This window comes from Vigna umbellata, chromosome 1, assembly GCF_029865625.1.
Source record: "Vigna umbellata cultivar VRB3 chromosome 1, Vumbellata_1.0, whole genome shotgun sequence".
Taxonomy (NCBI): Eukaryota; Viridiplantae; Streptophyta; class Magnoliopsida; order Fabales; family Fabaceae; genus Vigna; species Vigna umbellata.
The window spans coordinates 89372089-89386502 of NC_142165.1; the positions used below are offsets into that span (position 1 = coordinate 89372089).

General features: G+C 32.1%; 1 protein-coding gene across 1 annotated transcript; it reads right to left on the minus strand.

Annotated features, from left to right (window-relative positions):
• Window positions 1-4617: 4617 nt before the first annotated feature.
• Window positions 4618-9958, minus strand: LOC148206745 (autophagy-related protein 101-like). The gene is made up of 6 exons (XM_088104663.1): window positions 9677-9958; window positions 9496-9581; window positions 9039-9134; window positions 8779-8938; window positions 8477-8642; window positions 4618-5119 (listed from the first exon to the last, which is right to left on the minus strand). Exons 1-6 carry the CDS (start codon window positions 9744-9746, stop codon window positions 5044-5046), a joined length of 654 nt encoding a protein of 217 aa, XP_087960789.1. The 5' UTR covers window positions 9747-9958; the 3' UTR covers window positions 4618-5043.
• Window positions 9959-14414: the final 4456 nt, after the last annotated feature.

Consider the following 14414-nt stretch of genomic DNA (forward strand, 5'->3'; position numbering starts at 1 on the left):
ACTAGAGCTTGTTTGGTAAACGCTAATAGCATTCCCTTCATAGCCTACACTAATTTATGGCATTTAATCAACGTGATTCATGAAATGCTGTAACATGTGTATTATCCTAAAACATTTCCACTACGTAATGTTCTAAAATATTCCCTCGGTGGAATTTGTAAGACCCATGAAAAATATCTATAGTAGTAAATTTTAGTATTTCATAAGTAATAATAATTTTAATGGATCGAAGATATAATAAAATAGTAAATTATGGTAGAAAAATTAAAATTTTTGATATAAAATTATAGTAATTTCAGAAAGAATGGGTTCGAAGTTTTGAGAACCTATTTTAGAAGGTTTTGTAAAAAAAATTAAAAAAATAGTGATAGTGGATAAGCACTCCACACGTTTGAAGTCATTTATTGAGGGATCAGATATGTCAAGTGGTGATTAAAATATTAATATAATAAAATAATATTAAAATAATAAATAATATTAAAATAATAAATAATATTAAAAAATTGTTAAATAGTAAAATTTTTGGACTATAAATAGTGATGAGAGGAAAGGTTATTCTGCACAAGGAGAGGAAGAATCAAGTGAGAAATCTTGAGAAATAGAGAAGAAAGAATTAGGAAGAAATTTTTAGTTGCAAGAAGAGTAGAGGTTCTGGAGGGTTTTCGGGGAAACAAATTCTGAACAAGAGATTAAGTCTGGAATAGAGGTAGGGGAGCTAACCTTTCTAAGCTTTTATATTATGATTTAGTATTGTTTTATTACTATTCATGTCTTGAAACTCTGTGTGAATATTGTTAATGAAAAACATAGGTGTTTGTTGTATTGAATTTTTGTGTTAATATTATATGTTGTTATTTTGAATCTGTAAATAAGAAATTTGTTAAAAACTAGTTGAGGAACACTTTGGCTAAGGAAAGACTTGGTACTTAAGTTGTCCATAGTGACACACCTCTCTTTCCTGAAAGTCTACTCGACAAGTTTTTAACTTAAATCCTATTGAACAAATTAAGTACTGTTAAACTATTATGCAATATACTCAATTGATATAAAATATGTGATGGGTTCATCTTTCTGGAAGGATAAGAAGATGTCTAACCGGCTATGCCAGATTCAACTCCTTAGTTCCCCAGAACGTTTATATTAAGGTTATAATTGTGATGGTAGGATAGAGGAATCTTAAAAACCGGAATTGGTACATCCCTGATCATAGAGCAGCCCTGGTCAAATCCAGTAAGTTGTGACTAGTCATATGTACTGGCGTTTATGGTGAGTTTGATTCTTCAAACATTTGATTCTTCTCCGGTGACCATTTATAGTGATATTTTAGTATTGCTAATTTATTTTGTGATATATTCATTTTGTATGATTTCTGTGATGATTGTATTTTATATTGGATTTGAATTTATGCATCTGAACATGATATAAGTATTATGGGGAGATTTTGTAATGGTATAATATGAGTGGAGGAATATGAGCATGGTATGAGTCTCGTGGAGAGATTCTGTAATGATATGGTATTAGTGTATATGTTGATGTTGAGGGTCCTGTTGTTGGAGGTTATCCTGATACTCTAATAATCATTCAGTCTCAAGTAGAGAAGGATGAATTATGTGGTGGGAGGGGTAGGAGGTCCAGGTCTATGTGCCGATTTTGGACATAGTGTTGAGGACTAACCTTGTGGATGGTATGAAGTATTTTGGAACTGTATTTGTAAGAAGAAGTAGAAGTCATCACAAATGCATAACCTCCCGTGACCGCTCATCAACGTATCATCCGAATGAGTGTCTATTGGGTATTATGGAATGAGTGTCTATTGGGTATTGTGGAATGAGTGTCTATTGGGTATTGTGGAATGAGTGTCTATTGGGTATTCTGGAATGAGTGTCTATTGGGTATTGTGGAATGAGTGTCTATTGGGTATTGTGGAATGAGTATCTATTGGATATTGTGGAATGAGTGTCTATTGGGTATTGTGGAATGAGTGTCTATTGGGTATTGTGGAATGAGTGTCTATTGGGTATTGTTGAATGAGTGTCTATTAGGCATTGTGGAATGAGTGCCTATTGGGTATTGTGGAATGAGTGTATATTGGGTATTGTGGGATAAGTGTCTATTAGGGATTGTGGTATGATGGGATGAGTGTCTATGGTGCGATTGTTGTATGATGGTATGAGGGTGTCTAACATAATTATTTATGATGTTTGTTGAGTTTATCAAAGTAATTATGCATGTTTTATAAATAATTTGTTGCATGTTAGCTCACCCTACTTGTTTGTGTATGTGCGATGATCGTATAATTTGTTATACGGAAGCCGATGAAGGAATGTCGTCTAATTCAGTGCCGATGAAGAAAGAAATAGAAGAATAAATTAAAAGAATTCGAGTTATATTTATGAGTTTGTAGTTGAAATCTGAGTTTAAAATATATATATATATATATATATATATCACCTATGAATTATAAAGTGAGATTATAGGATGTTACAGAATTTGCTTAATTTTATAAAATTTTCACTATCCCAGAAAAATAAGATATATAAAATTTTATCAGATAAAATTCCCAACATATATTTACATAGGATCTTATAATACTTGAGATAAATTTTGTTATTTAAAAAAAATAGTTTTGACTTAAAAGAAAAATCTCAAATAAAAAAAATGTCAACTAAAATGATTTTGTATTATGTATACAAAGCACAAACAACAACAATATAAAAAATAAGAAAAAATAAAATAGAGATATTTATACATTTTTGTGATTAAGATTCTAAAACTAATTACAGATATATAAAGTACATACTTTAAGTAAAAATTTAAATAACATAATTAATATTTATATAATTAATTAAATATAAATATAAAAAAACTTCACTTTATTAAAAGTATTTAATAAGAATATTTATATAACATTTATATACCAATTAAATTTGGTTTGAATTTTAAAAATGATAAAATTATTTAATTTTAAAAAATCTAGAACTAAATTGAAACAATAAAAATATAGACATTAAATTGAGATTAATGTATATGACATTGCCATTATCATATCACATTGTCGTTGTCATGTGACATAATATCATTTTAATAAATGATAAATCTTTTATTTTAAAAAAATAAAAATAAAATATTTTAAAAATTAAAAATAAAAAACATAAAGTGACACTTGACACTCTCTTTAACAGAGTATATTATCAACAATAACTTAATTACTTTAATTTTCCAAAAATAAAAACTCAATAAAAAAATTGAAAAACCGATATGTGACTTTTAATAAAAAAGGAGACCACTGATTAAACTTTTATTATAATTGAGTCCTCTAACAAAACTTGTTATGTGCTTCTTGGTTCAATATGAGAGACCAAAGCACAAACCTAATATATAAATTGATGGAATATGAGATATCTTTTTTTCATATCTACTTGATAATTACCGGAATAGTTTTCTATAGGGCTGAAATGAGATTTCTTTTTTCATTCTTTTGTTAAGAAGTCAGTTTTTTATTTTAAACTTGGTTTATTTTTTAATAGATAACTTAGCACTTATTTTTCGTTATTTTTTATGAAGAGAGAATAATACTTAAGGGTGATGTTTACAGTGTACTGGGCATACAGTTGTGTACCAATAGACTCAAGGAATTTAACCCAAGAGGATTTGTCTCCAAAATAAATTTTAGTAAGTCAACAACTAACATAAGTATTTAAAAAATAAACCATATCCCCTTTTATTATTTTTAAGGGAAAAAATAATGAAAGAGAGTGAATTGCAAAAAATATTAGATTATTACTTCCTGTACTCTATCAAATATTTCCCAGCACTATGTCATTCTGGATTTCATTTTCCTTAACACATTAAAACAAATCTGGATATTTTTGTCCAGAAGACAATTACCCCAATTCTATTATGAAAATTTTCCGGAAACTACTGGATGTTTTTTATGGGTGCATGAAGGATTAACCTATATATTAGCCTCCAAACACTGCTTAGCCCATTTTACGATTAAACAACTTCTATGGATTTGATTCCTTAAAGTGTGAAATACATTTTAGAAAATACAATACACTTATATCTATTTAAACAATAAACAATTTAAAATTGTAAAACTAAAGTACATATTTAGCAAAATCTAAAATAAATTTTAATATCATTATTCTGTAAAATGCGTCGTCTAATGTAACTTTTATAATACTTTTAGTTTACATCTAAAGGAAATTGTTTTTTGAACTCAAACAAATAAATCAAAACTCAAATTCTGAAATATTAATGCATTTATTTATATATTTATTCGTCCCCTTATGCATTTTGTTGAGTCTTGAGGGCATATTACATACAATTAGAGAAAGAAGGATGAAGATGTACGAGTGTTTCTCTCTTTGGGGGTGACAACTCAACGAAATAGACAAGACTGACGAATTGCTTACTGAACGACAGAATCTATTATGACAGATACGTATCTTAAAAGCAAAGGAGCATAAAACATTCAATCTAATTTGGATTCTGTGTCCCATTTATGATCCAAAATACAAAGAAAATGTGTTCCGTGTCCCATTCGTGACCCAGGTAACGAGGGAAGGTGTCGTGACGCAATTTAGACAAACAGATTACGAAGTAACAAATATCGATTCAAAAATAAATAATCAATATGCCGATAATTCCATAATTTACTGAAAGCATTTCTATATTTTATCATAATCTTTACTGCAAATTTCTCAGCGACTTCACCACTATATCATATAAACTGAAAGACCTAAATTCAAGATTAACTTCCTGTTATGCTTCAAAGGAATGAAGCGTTTCAGTTACCATGGATAAATGTGTTGAGAGATGAGTAGAATAAAGACCAGATACAAAACGAGAGCTTTAACAAGGATGTATATTTGAAAAAATATATATTTAAGTCATTTTGCACCTATAGATTCTGCTATATGCTATCCACGATGAGATTGAACCCTGCATTCCTTGGCTTTCTTTAGCATCATATTTCAAGCTTAAACATATGAACAAGAATACCTTTAACCCCATAGACCGCTCTACAAACTTTGACAATCAACTCAGCATTGTTGGATGCCCTGTCTGGAGCATTCTCTTGATCATGTCCATCCCAAATGCAGAATCTGATGAACTGGTCATTGACAGCACAAGGTTAACTCAGCAGCTTCAGCATAACTTTCAAAAGTAAAAGTAACTAACTACAATTCATGACGCAAGATGCGGAGGGTAGTAATCTCATCCAATATAGATATTCTGTAAATCTAGGCTCATGGAATAATTGTTGTTTATACTAAACAACCAATCTGAAGATCTTAACAAATTATATTTCCTTCAGCTTTTCAAAATAAAAATACAAAAATATAATCTCAAGGCAGTATATCATTAATGTATGGGATATGTTGTTAAAAGAGTGGTAATTAGTTTGAATTGTTGCTGCTAGAATTTTGGAGATGTTGCTTATTGTGTTTGTATATATTTGCTGCAAGACATCTATTTCAGATTGTCACGTCTTTGAAATTCTGTTTTCCTCTTTCAGTTTTAGAATAACAAAAAAAAATGTAATATCAATAAATAAATTATGTTTTATGATAATTCTTAAAATATGGGTTTAGGTTTATCTCATTAGATTGTAAGGTAAGGATTGTTCAAATTTTATAAGTTTTATTATCAAGTCGTGTCTATAATCAATATCAGACTATACCATCACACACATGAGACTGCAATTAAGATTGCCACAAAAAAATGGCCGTCTAATGCTATCTTAGAATTTGGATCTATAACATAACTTGATTCTACAAAACTGTCTTGTCCAATGAGAACTGTTTAAGCTCTACAAACTTTATTTAAGTTAGATGAAACTAAATCACCACCCTTGAGATTGCCATTAAGGTAGTTCTCAAAGGGACCGCACCTAAGACAATCTAAAAGAGACCACAATCTAGAGAACTTTTCAACAATAATTCTAACAGCTCTTTATCGTGTCGCCGATCACAAAGCAAATATCACAGAATTGTTTTGCAGAGACCCTAATTAGCATTTGACCAGTTGATTTAGGGAATACTTTTGCAGTGACACAAAATTTTAGAAATATTAGTAATTAGTGACAACAAAATAATATAAAGTAAAGGTCATGAAAAATATAGTTGTAATACCTATTCTATAATGATAGATGGAGGGGCTCCCCAATAAGTAGGGAATATAAGCTATCAAGGTCAAGGCATTCATTCTGCTAAAAGAAAGAACTTTGGTGCAACAAGAAGGGACGGATTCCTTGTGAACTAGAGAACATGGGTTCAAATCCTAGAAAGAACTTCTCTGCTTGCAAGAGTTAAGGCTGTGTACCATTTGCTATGTTGAAGATATGATGAAATTTAGGAGACATTAAGGAGAATAAAGAGTCATCACGATAAATTCGCTTGAATCTATTATGCATGGTCTTCAATTAATACTATGCCTTGAGGCACTACTGAAAAAAAAAACCCTGCTTCTGACATGTTTCCTTAAACACTTGAGAATATCTTGAAGCACACATAAAACAACAGTGAACAGTGTACAAATGCACAGTGGACGAAAAGTACCAAATTATGTACAGTGCTACAGTTGGTGACTGACAATAGCAGACAACACAGAAAAATGTCCAAAAACAGAGACAAGCAGAGCGGCAATAAACCTACTCTAGTACCAAGTTGAAGACTAAATTTTGGTGAAATGCTAAAGTTAGTACCAAGTTGAAGACTAGATTTTGGTGAAATGCTCGAGTGAAGAAGTACTAAGCAGCATCTCTATTTATAATCATTCATGTTGAACTACATTAAGAGCAATAATTGGATGATGCAACGCCCTAGGAAAATGATAAGCCACTACAAATGAATCTACCTTTTAGCTACCATAAGCATTAAGTCCGAATGAATACAAACAATTTCAAACAGAGAACATGATGCAAGCATCCGACTTGAATTTGTCGAATTAGAGATGTCTTACCTAACTAGTAATGACACCTTTATTTACAAATGATTCATCACAAAAAAAGCAAGAAAATAGGTAAAGCAAAAGGGTGGACATTCAAATTACAGTAAAAAGTTTTGTCATGAAATTAGGTAAAATTAGTGGGTAACAAAATATCACATACTAAATAATGTCGACACGAATTTTCTTCAACACTGATCCCAATCCATACAAAACAATTTATGATTTGAAACTTTTCAAGTTATGCAGAATAGATACCTTCTCAATAAATTTACATTCTCCAAACAATAAGCTGATGCAATGCTCTTAAACAATGAATGTTACTAAACACTACCCTGAAAATAGTTTTCATGAAAATGTAATTTATGTTCTCTGCCCTGGTCTCTCTTCCATTAAACTCTGCCAACAGTAATTTTCAACACTGATCCCAATCTATATCAAACCATTTATGATTTCAAACTTTTCAAGTTATGCAGAAGAGACAGCTTCCTTTCAATAAATTTACATTCTCAAAACAATAAGCTCATGCAATGCCGCTTAAGCAATGCATGTTACTAAACACTACCTTGAAAATAGTTTTCATGAAAATGTAATTTCTGTTATCTGGCTGGTCTCTCTTTCCACTAAACTCTACAGCAAAATTCATTGCAGTACGCATTAAAGTCTGCAATTCTTTCCACCAAGCTAGACCATAGCCATTCAATTTTTTTCTGCCTCCACCTAATTACGAGTAAAATTAACAGTAAAGCCTAATCTCACTATGTGGAGTTAGCTGTATGGATCATTTGACGCCAGTGTGGTCCAGTCAAAACTTAATTTGCAGTGAAAGAGAAAAGCCATTTAGAATGGAGTATTTTCAAATAGTTCTCATCTACTGGGTGAGGAGGGGGAGGTCTTATCTTAATTCTTAACATTTTATTATTTCATTGGACTACTAACATGACCAAGCCATAAATAGGGTAAGTTTTTGCCATCTTTTACTTGAAAAATGTCACTCAGTTTTTCTCTCATATACGATTGTCCCTAATTTTATATTTCTAGTAAATCCACTAATCTACCACGGCCTTCCCTATGCACTGAACCCTTTTTTGCACTTGACTGACCAATATAAACTACAACCTGTGCATTATCAAATCCCTTTCTAATTTCGTAGATAATTCATGATCACAAGCACTTTCGAATCCTTTGAATGGTCCCCCGGTGTTGGACCTAAGATGCCTAAATTGTGCAGTTTGTGGCAGTGTTATTCTGAAATTTTACCTCTAGAGCATTGTTAATTTCAACTTACTACATTTTATTACAATATATGTACTTCAACTTAATCCCACTCAATCCAAAAACCTTGGACTCCAATAGCTCATAGATTTTCTACAAGTCATATTGAAAAAAGAAAACTTGAAAGATATCATGTTATCAACACAATCAACCAAGTAGAACACTGCCTTAAAATCAGAGCGGTCAGAATATTAAAGAAATATAAGAAATGCAAAATCACAACTGATAAGGTGTACACACAACTCACCTAGGTATTGTAATTTCATAGGGAAATGAAACAGCGCCCTCAAGATTTGGAATTGGAGGAACGTGATCCTTTTTCTCATTAACAAATTTAATTATCTGAAACAAAACCTCACGCAGTGCTGCCTCCAGTGCTGCACTACGGGCATTTCTATCCTCCAACGCTCCCTCTACACATAAGAAACACAAAAGGAGGTAAACAGCATCCTACCAATAAACGTCTAAGTAAAGGAGTGAAAACACTAAATTAGTAGGAGTGAAACATCATAAGAGATTTAGTTTGACAAACAGAGCAAGCAACTGCACCTCCTGGATCTACAACTTTGGGATGATGATACTTGCTAGAATGCAACTTATGCTGAGCCACATTCAGATTAATATACCACTGCTCCCAATACAAACGTTCAATCTTGTTACTGAACCAAGACGCCTGTTTGTTTTTCACCTCATAGAAAGATAAACATATCTGCACTATCCAATTCACAACCCCGTCAAAATACTAATTACAACAAAACAAAATCAAAATACAATAACCCTACTATCACCATTTTCACCATATCACTGACCTGACTCTTTTTGTTTGGGTGCTTCTCCACCCAACAAACAAACTGCTCAATCTTTTCATCTATTTTCTTTTCAAGCTCTGCCTCTCCACATTGCACCTACGCACCAAGAATGATATAAAAAACAGAACACAATACAATTAGTTTATTTAGCGTGTTTAGGTGAGTGTTTGCAAAATTGATTCTGATTAAAATTTGTTTAGAAGTGAAGCAATATATACTTAGCTGTTTTTATACGAAAAGTAACATAGTAATAAAATTCAATATAAAAATTTGTTTTTCAACCTAAAGTCTATCTAAACTTGCTTCAACTCAGTTAATTTTAGACCAGAACCACTCTTCAACTCGAAACCAAACATGCACTTATAAGTGATTGTAATGGATATATGACAGTTAAAAAGAGTACTAAAGATATTGAAGCACAAGTGACAATAGCCCTATATTGAGATAGAAAACATACGTAAGTTACATCAAAAAGCTCCAAGTCAACGTCTTTAGGGCGCACAAGACCCAAGGCACGGTGAAAGACGATGGTGTGCAATATGCCTGCAACACCGTCACTGTAGTTATTGCAATTGAACAAAACCAACAACAAAATCATAATTGAGAAAATTGATTAGCAATAGGAGCAGGGGAATTACATCGCAAAACCTCACGTATCTCGAAATGCTCGAGTTCTAATTCCTTGAGCTGACAGACCTCACAGTTCATGATGGAATGAAACCCTAGGAAGGCTGCGTGGTGTAGGTGTAGGAAGAGGAGAAGAAAAAACGTGAAAGAAAGAGTATACGGAGATAGCGTAAACGTAGAGTGTTCGTGATCCCACTGTACAAGTTCCTAATTACTATTAGTTCTTCATGTTAGCTATCAGAGTGGGAGAGAAAGCGCAGATGATGACTTTCCCTTCTTTACCCATAACAGAGTGTATAATACCAAATTTCATCAAACATTTGTCATATCAACTAACTAATTATAAAGATTTTTTAACTTTTTATTAAAATATATTTAGTTAATCCTGAAACTTTATCAATCAATATCTAATATAGCTAGTATTTACAGTTATTATTAACTTTTAACTAATTATATTTATTTCAAACTATAAATGCATAGTTCTCAATTAAATTTAATTAAAAACAATTTTTTTAATTAAATTACATTTCCATATTTTTTTTTATGATATTAATATTTAAACTAGCTTATATGACATGGTATCATACCTACTTAGTGTTAAGATAATTATCTTTCAATAGTGTGCATTTAGCTCGAAAACAAATTACACAAAACACTTTTAAATATTATCCCATAAAATAATAACTGAAAATATATTCACAATTAAAAAAAATTATTTTAAATTTTTATTGCATTTTTAATTATATTTAAAAATCAAAAGTAAAAATAGAATGTTTAAGTACCAAATTCATATATATTTTGATAATGCAATATAATACAAATTATTCATACATCTTTTAATAATATAATATAATATAATATATATACATATATGTATACATACATATATATATATATATATATATATATATATATATGGGTTTGCTAACGCGCGTACGCCTGTTTTTCAGTTGGTACATTTTAGCAATGTGTACCGGATTTTAGTAGACAAAAATACCCTTATATATCATGAATTCTAAGTTTTAAGGTTAAGGGTATTTTAATAATTTTCATTCTCAAAACTTAAAAAAAAAAAAAAAACCCAAACCCTTACTCACGTCTCTCAATCCTTTCTCTTTCATCTCTCTCACTCCAACCTTTTCTCTGTCATCCCTAGTGTAGCCCCAATTGAAAAAATCAGAAACACTTGCCTTTAAACAATTTGCCTTTGTAAAGAGTTGAGTCATTGACATATTCACCTTCAGGCCAAGGTTCATTCAAGATCTCTTCAATTTCATCATCTTCACTAATCTCTCTAATTTCATTATTTGCATAGGTTGAATCATCATCTCTAAAAAAACCCTTCAGGCCAATTACCAATTCTTTCGGATGTCATTATGTTTATGAAAATTAGATAAAATTATATACGACAAAAATTATAAAATGAAAACTCATTATAAAGTCATTTTTTGTAAGAAATTGTTTAACAACGAGTGTTTCTGATTTTTTCCAGGCCAATTACCAATTCCTTTTATGTCATTATGCTTGTGAAAATTAGATAAAATTAGATAAGGCAAAAATTATAAAATAAAAACTCATTATAAAATCATTTTTTGTAAGAAATTATGTAACAACAAGTATTTCTGATTTTTTACAGGTTAATTACCAATTCCTTTATGCTTGTGAAAATTAGATAAGACAAAAATTATAAGATGAAAACTCATTATAAAATCATTTTTTTGTAAGATTGTTTAAAGACAAGTGTTTCTAATTTTTTTCAATTGGGGCTATGGTAGGGATGACAGAGAAAAGATTAAGATTGGAGTGAGAAAGATGAAAGAGAAAGGGTTGAGAGGAATGAGAGAGGTGAGTACGAGTTTTTTTTTTTTTTAGTTTTGAGAATGAAAATTATTAAAATACCCTTAACCTTAAAACTTAGAATTCATGGTATATAAGGATATTTTTGTCTACTAAAACCCGATACACATTGCTAAAATGTACCAACTGAAAAACAGGCGTACGCCCGTTAGCAAACCCCATATATATATATATATATATTTATATATATATAAAAATCAAAATATAGAGACCACTTAGAAAATAATTAATAATAAACTTAAAAAATAATGTCGATTATTTTATTACTAAAAGTCATATTATAAATAGAAATTTTTATTAATTGAGTTTCATAGGGATTGATTGACCTGGTGGATGTAATCCTTTAGGTAGTCAGGGGTCTTTCTAGGCCTGTTAGACCTTCTGTACACTTGCATTTCCTGACTGTCTCCTGCATTGTCACTGCTGTCTGCATCAGCAGTGATTGATTGTGTTGCTTCCTGGTCAGCTGCTCCATTATGCATGCCATCACCAGTGTAGATGTGGTCTTTAAAAAAATCAGTGAGTGAATCAACTCTGTCCCTTCCACTATCTGCATTTGGATTGTTGTCCTGTACATATTTGTAAGGAAAAACATCTTCATGGAAGATAACGTTCCTGCTTATAAGTAGTTCCTTGGTGCTTATGTCAAGCACAAGGTAACCTTTCACACCAGTTCTGTAGCCCAGGAAAATTGCCTTTCGAGCTCTTGGGTCAAGTTTACCTCTGTTTTGTTCAAGAGTGGAAGCAAAACACAAACATCCAAAAATTTTGAGGTTCAAATAAGTAGGAGGTGAATTATAAAGCAGATCATGGGGGGTTTTGTTATTAAGAGTGGGAGTAGGTAGCCTATTTACAAGATAAACTGCATGACTGACCGCATAGGACCAGTATGCATTGGGTACATTAGACTGAAAAAGAAGGCCACGGGTAACGTTTAAAATGTGTTGGTGTTTCCTTTCAACAACAGAGTTTTGCTCAGGAGTCTCAACACAACTCCTTTGATGGTTAATACCATGTAGTTTGTAGAAATCCACACACTTAAATTCAGGACCATTATCAGACCTAATGGTCTTAATCCCTTTGTTGAATTGGTTTTTAATTTTAATGACAAAGCTTTGCAATAAATCTCTAGTTTGACCCTTATTATTCATCAAAAAAATCCAAGTGTGTCTACTGTAATCATCAACAATAGTGAGAAAATATTTATGCCCATGAACAGAGATAGTGTTAAAAGGACCCCATATATCACAGTGCACAATATCAAAGCATTCAGCAGTAGTAGAAGTACTCTTTTGAAATGACAGTTTTCTTTGTTTAGCATAGTGACAGGTATCACAAACAGTATTATAGCCTAAACTAACATAGGGAAAGTTCTCGCATATTTGTTTCATGACCCTGTCCCCTGGATGGCCTAGCCTATAGTGCCATAGGTTTACATCAGTTTTATTAAAAGAAAGAACATTCCTGGAAATATTTTCCTGATCCAGTTTAGGGAAACCCTGCAGATAATAGAGCCCTCTCCAAGAATTAGCATATCCAATCATCTTCGAAGTGTGGTTCTCCTTTATCTGACAAGTCTTAGATGAGAAAGTTAGACTACAATTCAAGTCTTTAATAAGACTTTGAACTGAGATCAAATTGAAATAAAACTCAGGAATATGTAAAACATTAAAAATGATGAGGTCCTCAGAGAATTTCACAGTACCAGCATGTCTAGCAATGAGAGTAGTATTGTTAGGCAGTCTTATAGAAATAGGTTTAATTTCATGGTATGTCATAAAATTCATTTTATCATGTGTCACATGGTCGGTGGCACCAGTATCAATTATCCAGGAAGAGTTACCTTGCTTGTTTGCAATATCGTTCCTCTGAATTTGATTAACTTTGTGAGTGGGCTCATCTTCTTTGTCTATCATTCTGAGTAGTTTCTGCATCTGTTCTGCAGTAATAGAGCCAAATATGTTGTCCTTATTTGTAATCTGTGTTTTCTGAGCTCCTTCGGATTCAGTGGTATTCTGGCAAGCATGGGCAGAGCTCCATTCATTTTTTTTGTCTTGACTCCCTTCTCCTTTCTTGTACCAAGGTGGATACCCATGTTTAGAGTAGCACTCATCCACAGTGTGATTCATTTTGTTGCAATAGGAACACTGTTTGCCATAATTGGGATTTTTTCCTCTTCCTCTTCCTTGACCACGGGACCCATAGCCCCTTCCTTGTCCTTTCCATTGACTGTTTTTGTCAGCAGTGCTGGCCAAAACTTTAGCATCGGCAGACCCATGCTTTTCCTGTCTCTCTTGCTGTATAATGAGGGAAAATACCCGATTGATGTTTGGGAGGGGATCCATTAACAGGATCTGTGTCCTTACTGTATTGTAGGATTCATTCAATCCCTTTAGAAAGCATATCACGTGCTCCATCTCTCTGTATTTCAAGAAGGTTCTTGAAAGATCACAACTGCAAGGAATCTTGCAAGTACAGGTGGGTATGGGTCTCAAGAACTCCAATTCTTCCCAAAGAATCTTTAAGTCAGTAAAAAATTGACTCACTCCTCTTTCTCCCTGTCTAATGGAATGTATGTCTTGGAGTAAGTCTGAAATTTTGAAATGATCACCCTTGGAAAATCTTTCTTTTAGCTCATCCCATAATTCTTTTGCATCTTCCACATATATGACACTCTCGGCTATTTGTGGTGAAAGAGTTTTTGTTACCCAAGACAATATCATCATGTTGCACCTTTCCCATGCATCATATAGGATGTCATCCTTTTGGGGTTTCTTTATTGACCCATCAATGAATTTAATCTTGTTCTTGGACAGCAAAGCTCTTCTCATGCTTCTGCTCCAGGATGAATAGTTATTTTCACTTAAAGTTTGAGTGATGAGGGTTAGACCT